We start from the raw sequence: 8,037 nt of genomic DNA, 5'->3' as shown, positions 1-8,037 counted from the left end.
CACGGGACACTGCAGGGGGGGCACAGGACACTCTACAGAGTGGACACAGGATGCTGTGGAGGGGGGGGCACAGGACACTGTGCAGGGAGGACATATGGCACCATGCCGGGGGCACATAGGACACTATGCAGGGGGGACATGGGGCGCTGTGCAGGGGGAGACGTGGTGCCTATGAGGGGAGGGAACATGGGTGCCATGCAAGAGAGGTATAGGGGCCATGCAGGAGGGACATGGGGCACCGTGTAGGGGGTCATGGGATGCTGTACAGGGGGGACACTTGTGGCCCCTGCCCCGTGTGGGACAGGCTGACCCTGCAGCAGGTCCCGTTGCTCCGCACATCCCCRTGTGGTGAGGAAGAGGAGGGCGATGCTGTGCGTGGGGTGCAGCGCGGAGCCCCCAGGCTGCCTCGAGGCCCGCGGCGCAGCCCGCGCAGCAGGTCCCCGTGTCCCCCGCCACCCTCACGTCCCCCGTCCCCTGGGCAGGCTGAGAAGAAGGCCAAGGTGATCGCTGTGATGAACGTGGTGGAGGAGCCGCCGCGGGCCGAGGCGCAGAAGGAGGAGGAGGCCAGCCCGCCGGCCTCGCAGCAGCCCACCGACCCCGCGTCGCCCACCGTGGCCACCACGCCGGAGCCCGTGGTGCCCGACGCCGTCGACAAGGGCACCTCCAAGTCTGCCGACGACGAGCCCGAGTACGAGGTGAGCGCCGGGCATCGCTGCCCGCGGGCACCGGACACCCCGCGTTGCCATCCCCGCTGCAGCGGGACCCCCCCTGACGCTGCCGCGTCCCCCTAGGACGGCCGAGGCTTCGGCATCGGCGAGCTGGTGTGGGGCAAGCTGCGCGGCTTCTCCTGGTGGCCCGGGCGCATCGTGTCCTGGTGGATGACGGGCCGGAGCCGGGCGGCCGAGGGCACCCGCTGGGTCATGTGGTTCGGCGACGGCAAGTTCTCCGTGGTGAGCGGCGCCGCCGGGACGCGGGAGGGCTGGCGTGTGGAGGGACCCTGGAGCAGCACCCCGTCCGAGCCGCCGCGGCAGCGGGGCCACCGGGAGCGCGGTGCGTGGGGCCCGTCCAGCAGGGCCTGGGTGGCTCCCAAGGGTGCAGGGAGACGCCACAAGCTGCTCTGGGGCTCGTGTTCACTGAGCCCAAGGCTTGGCCATCACCGCAGCCTCCTGGCTGCCCAGTGMAGCCTCGAACACGGTGTCCCCTCCSGGCCCTCTCCTGCATCCATCTGTCCCCATTTCCCTTTGTCCACCCCSCTTGGAGAAGTGGGATCTGCCCCCTTGGAGAAGTGGGGTCCGTCCCGGTTCCCTCCCCGCYAAAGCCGTGCTCTCACGGCTGCCCGCACCCCCGGTCGCCGCAGGTCTGCGTGGAGAAGCTGCTGCCGCTCAGCTCCTTCGCCAGCGCCTTCCACCAGGCCACCTACAACAAGCAGCCCATGTACCGCAAGGCCATCTACGAGGTGCTGCAGGTGAGAGGCRGCGGGGACACGGGGACGGGGACAGCGGGGTGGCCGCGGTGGTGACGGGGACAGTGGGGCGGCCATGGTGGTGACACAGTGACGGTGACAGCGGGGCGGCTGCGGTGGTGACACAGTGACGGTGACAGCGGAGCGGCTGCGGTGGTGACACAGTGACGGGGAGAGTGGGGTGACCATGGTGGTGACACAGTGACGGTGACAGCGGGGCGGCTGCGGTGGTGACACGGTGACGGGTGACAGTGGGGTGGCCGCGGTGGTGACACAGTGACGGTGACAGCAGGGTGGCCGCGTTGGTGACGCGGTGATGGTGACAGTGGGGTGAGCACGGTGGTGACGCAGTGATGGTGACAGCGGGGCGGCCGCGGTGGTGATGAGGTGATGGTGACAGTGGGGTGAGCACGGTGGTGACGGGGTGATGGTGACAGTGGGGTGGCCATGGTGGTGACGCGGTGATGGTGACAGTGGGGTGACCATGGTGGTGACGGGGTGATGGTGACAGTGGGGTGGCCATGGTGGTGATGCGGTGATGGTGACAGTGGGGTGGCCACGGTGGTGACGCGGTGATGGTGACAGTGGGGTGGCCGCGGTGGTGATGCGGTGATGGTGACAGCGGGGTGACCATGGTGGTGATGCGGTGATGGTGACAGTGGGGTGACCATGGTGGTGACGCGGTGATGGTGACAGTGGGGTGACCATGGTGGTGACGCGGTGATGGTGACAGTGGGGTGGCCATGGTGGTGATGCGGTGATGGTGACAGTGGGGTGACCATGGTAGTGACGTGGTGATGGTGACAGTGGGGTGACCATGGTGGTGACGCGGTGATGGTGACAGCGGGGTGGCCACGGTGGTGACGCGGTGATGGTGACAGTGGGGTGACCATGGTGGTGATGCGGTGATGGTGACAGCGGGGCGGCCGCGGTGGTGACGCGGTGATGGTGACAGTGGGGTGACCATGGTGGTGATGCGGTGATGGTGACAGCAGGGCGGCCGCGGTGGTGACGCGGTGATGGTGACAGTGGGGTGACCATGGTGGTGACGCGGTGATGGTGACAGCAGGGCGGCCGCGGTGGTGACGCGGTGATGGTGACAGTGGGGTGAGCACGGTGGTGACGCGGTGATGGTGACAGTGGGGTGACCATGGTGGTGACGTGGTGATGGTGACAGTGGGGTGGCCGCGGTGGTGATGCGGTGATGGTGACAGTGGGGTGACCATGGTAGTGACGTGGTGATGGTGACAGTGGGGTGACCATGGTGGTGACGTGGTGATGGTGACAGTGGGGTGGCCGCGGTGGTGACGCGGTGATGGTGACAGTGGGGTGGCCGCGGTGGTGACGCGGCGCCCGGCCGCCCTTGCAGGTGGCCAGCAGCCGCGCGGGGAAGATCTTCCCCGCGTGCCCCGAGAACGACGAGACGGACACCTCCAAGGTGGTGGAGATCCAGAACAAGCAGATGATCGAGTGGGCGCTCGGCGGCTTCCAGCCCTCCGGCCCCAAGGGGCTGGAGCCCCCCGAGGGTCAGTGGCCGGGAGGGACGCGCCCCTCACGCTTGGGTGGCCGCAGGGGACACGGCGGAGCCGCCTGGGCTCCCCGTGGCCTCGGGGACCATGTGCGGCTCCAGGCCTGCAAGCAGCCACGTGGCACCGGTTCCTGGCACCAGCTCCTGGCACCGGCTCCTTAGTGGCCTTGGAGACCCACCAGCATCTGCCCGGGTGGAGAGGTGGCCATGGGGCTGCATCCCTAGTCCCAGACATTTCCTTGATGCCAAGCACTGCAAGCCCCTGGGCAGGTGTCCACCTCTGCAAACTGCCCCTGGGGGGAGTGTCCAGCTTTGCAAACCACCCTTGGGGGTTCCAGCCTTTGCAAATATCCCCCTGAGGAGTGCCCACCTTTGCAAATGTCCCCCAGGGGGGTGCCCACCTCTGCAAACTGCCCCTGGGGGGTGCCCACCTTTGCAGATGTCCCCCTGGAGTTGCCCACCTTTGCAAACCACCCCCGGGGGCAGTGCCCACCTTTGCAAGCTGACCCCCCCGCGGGGGGCACTTTGCAGAGGAGCGCAATCCCTACAAAGAAGTTTACACGGAGATGTGGGTCGAGCCCGAGGCGGCCGCCTACGCCCCGCCGCCGCCAGCCAAAAAGCCCCGCAAAAGCACAACGGAGAAGCCCAAGGTCAAGGAGATCATCGACGAGCGCACCCGAGGTAGCCGCRGGGCCCGCGCCGGGGCGCCGGGGGGGCCGGGGGGCTCCCGCCGCCCTGACCGGCCCCCCGCTCTCCTCCCCAGAGCGGCTGGTCTACGAGGTGCGGCAGAAGTGCAGGAACATCGAAGGTGCGCGCGGAGCGGCGCCRGCATGCGCTGGCGCAGGGGTGCTCGGCACGGAGCGGGGCTGCAGAGAGGGGGGCACAGTGGGATGTGGAGTGGGTGTCGTGGGGAAGCGGTGGGGATGCCGTGGGGGAGATGGTAGGGATGCGGTGGGGATGAAGAGGGGTGCAGTGGGGAGAGTGGCGGGGATGGGGGGGGTGTTGAGGGATGCAGCGGGTATAGGGTAGGCATGCAGTGGGGAGAGTGGTGGGATGCAGTGGGGGCTACGGYGGGGATGCAGTAAGGATGTGGTGGGGATGAAGCAAGGTGCAGTGAGGATAGTGGTGGGGATGCAGTGGGGGGTACAGTGGGGATACAATAGAAATGCAGTGGTGGAACAGGCTGCCCAGAGAGGTTGTGGAGTCTTCTTTGGAGATCTTCAAAATCCACTTGGACACAGGCGGTGCCCCGTGCCCTAGGTGACCCTGCGTGAGCAGGGGTTGGACTAGATGACCTCTGAGGTCCCTTCCAACGTTGAGCATTCTGGGATTCTGTGATGGGGATGCAGGGGGGGTGCAGTGGGGGGTATGGTGAGGATGCAGTGGGTGATGCAGTAAGGATGCAGTGGGGATTAAGGTGGCACAGTGCACGTCCTGCGGGACTGCCGAGCGCGGGGGCGCGTGGCTGGGCGGGATGAAGCCGCTCGCAGAGCCGCCGCCGTGACCTGTGCCTCCTGCCCCCGCAGACATCTGCATCTCGTGCGGGAGCCTCAACGTGACCCTGGAGCATCCCCTCTTCATCGGGGGCATGTGCCAAAACTGCAAGGTGCGCGGGGGGCCGGGCTGCGGCCGCTGGGGACGGCATGGGGACGCTGGGGACAGCGCGGTGCGGGGACATTGGGGACAGCGCGGCACAGGGATGCTGGGGACAGCACGGCACGGGGACCCCGCGCTCACGCGCGCCCCATGTCCCCCCAGAACTGCTTCCTGGAGTGCGCCTACCAGTACGACGACGACGGCTACCAGTCCTACTGCACCATCTGCTGCGGCGGCCGCGAGGTGCTCATGTGCGGCAACAACAACTGCTGCAGGTGGGGGTCCCCGTCCCCCCCSGGCGGGCACACGGTACCTGCGGGTCCAGGGGGCTGCAAGGGCACGGGGCTGCATCGCGGGAGCCACCCCGTGCCCAGCACACCACTGGGACACCGCTGGGGCGGATGGCACCGTGTCCCCCCGTTGTGCCGCCCGCAGGTGCTTCTGCGTGGAGTGCGTGGACCTGCTGGTGGGGCCGGGGGCAGCGCAGGCGGCCATCAAGGAGGACCCCTGGAACTGCTACATGTGCGGCCATAAGGGCATCTACGGGCTGCTGCGGCGGCGCGAGGACTGGCCCTCCCGCCTCCAGATGTTCTTCGCCAACAACCACGACCAGGAATTCGTGAGTGTCGCCGGCGCGCGTGCCCGGCGCGGCCCGCTGGGGTCTCACGGGCGCTGCCTCCCCGCAGGACCCGCCCAAGGTTTACCCGCCCGTGCCGGCCGAGAAGAGGAAGCCCATCCGTGTGCTCTCGCTCTTCGATGGCATCGCCACAGGTGCCTCCTCGCGCCGCGGGCACCGGCGAGCGGGACAGGGGCTCTGTGCCTGGGGGGCTGACAGTGTGCCCAGCTGCGGGCCTGGGGCCACCAAGCTGGCATGCACCTGGGGTCACCAACCTGGGGTGCACCTGGGGTCACCAACTTGGGATGCATTTGGGGCCACCAACCTGGGATGTACCTGGGGCTACCAACCTGGGATACACCTGGGGTCACCAAGCTGGCATGCACCTGGGGCCACTGACCTGGGATGCATTTGGGGTCACCCACCCAAGGGTGCACCTGGGGCTACCAACCTGGGATTCCCCTTGGGGCTGCCAACTTGGGATACACCTGGGGCTAACAACCTGGGATGCATTTGCGGCTTCCAACCCAGGATGCACCTGAGGCCACCAACCTGCAATGCATTTGGGGCCACCAACGGGGGATGCATTTGGGGCCMCCAATCCGGGATGCACGTGGGGCCACTAATTCGCAATGCACTTGGAGCCACTGACCTGGGATGCATTTGGGATCACCCACCCAAGGACGCACCTGGGGCCACCAGCCCGGGATGTATTTGGGGTCACTCACTTGGGGTGCACCTGCRGCCATCAACCCGCAACTTGGGGCCACCAACCCGGGATGCATTTGAGGTCGCCCACCCAGGATGCACCTGAGGCTACCGACAACGGGATGCATCTGGGGCCACCAACTTAAAATGGACCTGGGGCCACCTCCCCGAGAGGGGACCATCCCGTGTCCCCACTGACGCCCCTGCACCCCCCCGCAGGCTTGCTGGTGCTGAAGGACCTGGGCATCCAGGTGGACCGCTACATCGCCTCCGAGGTGTGCGAGGACTCCATCACCGTGGGCATGGTGAGGCACCAGGGCAAGATCATGTACGTCGGGGATGTCCGCAACGTCACCCAGAAACACGTAGGTGCTGCCGGCCGGCCCCGCGCCCGCAGGGACAGCCGTCCGTGTGCAYGGGGGACGGACACGTCCCACCCCCRGGCTGCCTCGTGCCCCATGGGACCCGTGCCCCGCGTTGCGCCCCTGCGAGCCGTGCATTGTCCCCCACAATGACCTCCGTGTTGCACCCCCACTATGAGCTGTGCATTGCCCCCCGCAACGATCCCCACATTGCACCSCCAYRAGCCCTGCATTGCCCCCYACAATGACRCYCATTTTGCACCGCCATGAGCCCTGCATTGCCCCCCACAATGACRCYCATTTTGCACCGCCATGAGCCCTGCATTGCCCCCCACAATGACACCCATTTTGCACCGCCATGAGCCCTGCATTGCCCCCCACAATGACRCYCATTTTGCACCGCCATGAGCCCTGCATTGCCCCCCACAATGACACCCATTTTGCACCGCCATGAGCCCTGCATTGCCCCCCACAATGACACCCATTTTGCACCGCCATGAGCCCTGCATTGCCCCCCACAAAAACCTGCGCTTTGCCCCCCCCTGTCTCCCCCACATTGCACCCCCCACAGTCTGTGCATTGCCCCCCCCGCCATGATTCATGCATTGCACTCGATGCATTGCACAAGCTCTCATTGCTCTCCCATCAGGAGCCCCACATTGCATTCCCTGCGTTGCCTAAGCCCATGGTGCACCCATGCATCACGAGACCCACGTTGCATCCGCCACGYTGCACCCCCCCGCATCGCACAAGTGCACATTGTTCATCCAGCGTTGCATTCCTGCAATGCATGAGCCCGGGTTGCTCCTCTATGTCACCAGCCCCACATTGCACCCCCTATGTTGCATCCCTCTTATTGCACAAGCCCATGTTTCTCCCCCAGCATTGCATTCCCTGCGTTGCATGAGCCCAGGTTGCTCCCCTGCATCAGTCACCCCCCAGACCCCACGATGCATGAGCCCGGGTTGCACAAGCCCACATTGCACCCCCGCATTGCGAGCCCGCGCTGCATCCCCTCCCTTGCACCCACCACGTTGCACCCCCTGCCCGGCTCATCCTGCCGTGCTCTGCGCTGCAGATACAGGAGTGGGGCCCCTTCGACCTGGTGATCGGCGGGAGCCCCTGCAACGACCTCTCCATCGTGAACCCGGCCCGCAAGGGGCTCTACGGTAGGTGGAGGCCGCGGGGGGGCCGGGGGCTCGCGGCCGCGCGCTGAGCCCCGCTCCGCTCCCGCGCAGAGGGCACCGGGCGCCTCTTCTTCGAGTTCTACCGCCTGCTGCACGAAGCGCGGCCCAAGGAGGGCGACGACCGGCCCTTCTTCTGGCTCTTCGAGAACGTCGTGGCCATGGGCGTCAGCGACAAGAGGGACATCTCGCGCTTCCTCGAGGTGAGCCCACGCTGCCTGTGCTGGCCCCGTCGRGCCCGAGCCCGCTGCAGCGGGCACGTGTGCCCTGCAGCCCCTGCAGAGCATGCCAGCTGGGGCATGCAACCCGCCAGAGTATGCAACCTGTGGTGTGCAACTCACTCCCTAAGCATGCAAACCTGGAGCGTGCAACCCTCCCAGAGCATGCAGACCTGCAGCGTACAACCCTTTGGAGCATGCAAACCAGAGCATGCAACCAGCCTAGAGCATGCAGGCTGGGGCGTGCAACCCCCTGAGTGTGCAAACTGGGGCATGCAACGCTGTCAAGAGAATGCAACCCCCTGCGCATGCAAACTGGGGTGTGCAACCTCCTCAAGAGAGTGCAACCCCCTGAGCATGCAA

The 8,037-nt window shown here is 66.7% G+C and overlaps 1 protein-coding gene across 1 annotated transcript; it reads left to right on the top strand.

Annotated features, from left to right (window-relative positions):
- Positions 1 to 485: 485 nt before the first annotated feature.
- Positions 486 to 7,659, top strand: DNMT3A (DNA methyltransferase 3 alpha; the record flags this gene model as incomplete). The annotated part of the gene is made up of 13 exons (XM_026040728.1): positions 486 to 695; positions 792 to 950; positions 1,358 to 1,465; positions 2,832 to 2,988; positions 3,522 to 3,671; positions 3,754 to 3,798; positions 4,517 to 4,596; positions 4,749 to 4,861; positions 5,022 to 5,205; positions 5,273 to 5,357; positions 6,130 to 6,275; positions 7,351 to 7,441; positions 7,511 to 7,659. Coding segments are annotated over exons 1-13 (1,650 nt in total), but the record flags the coding sequence as incomplete, so codon positions are not given.
- Positions 7,660 to 8,037: the final 378 nt, after the last annotated feature.

Source organism: Nothoprocta perdicaria, unplaced genomic scaffold (assembly GCF_003342845.1).
Source record: "Nothoprocta perdicaria isolate Ctin4 unplaced genomic scaffold, notPer1 scaffold_1009, whole genome shotgun sequence".
NCBI classification, from domain to species: Eukaryota; Metazoa; Chordata; class Aves; order Tinamiformes; family Tinamidae; genus Nothoprocta; species Nothoprocta perdicaria.
This window is presented reverse-complemented; position numbering and strand designations above follow the sequence as displayed.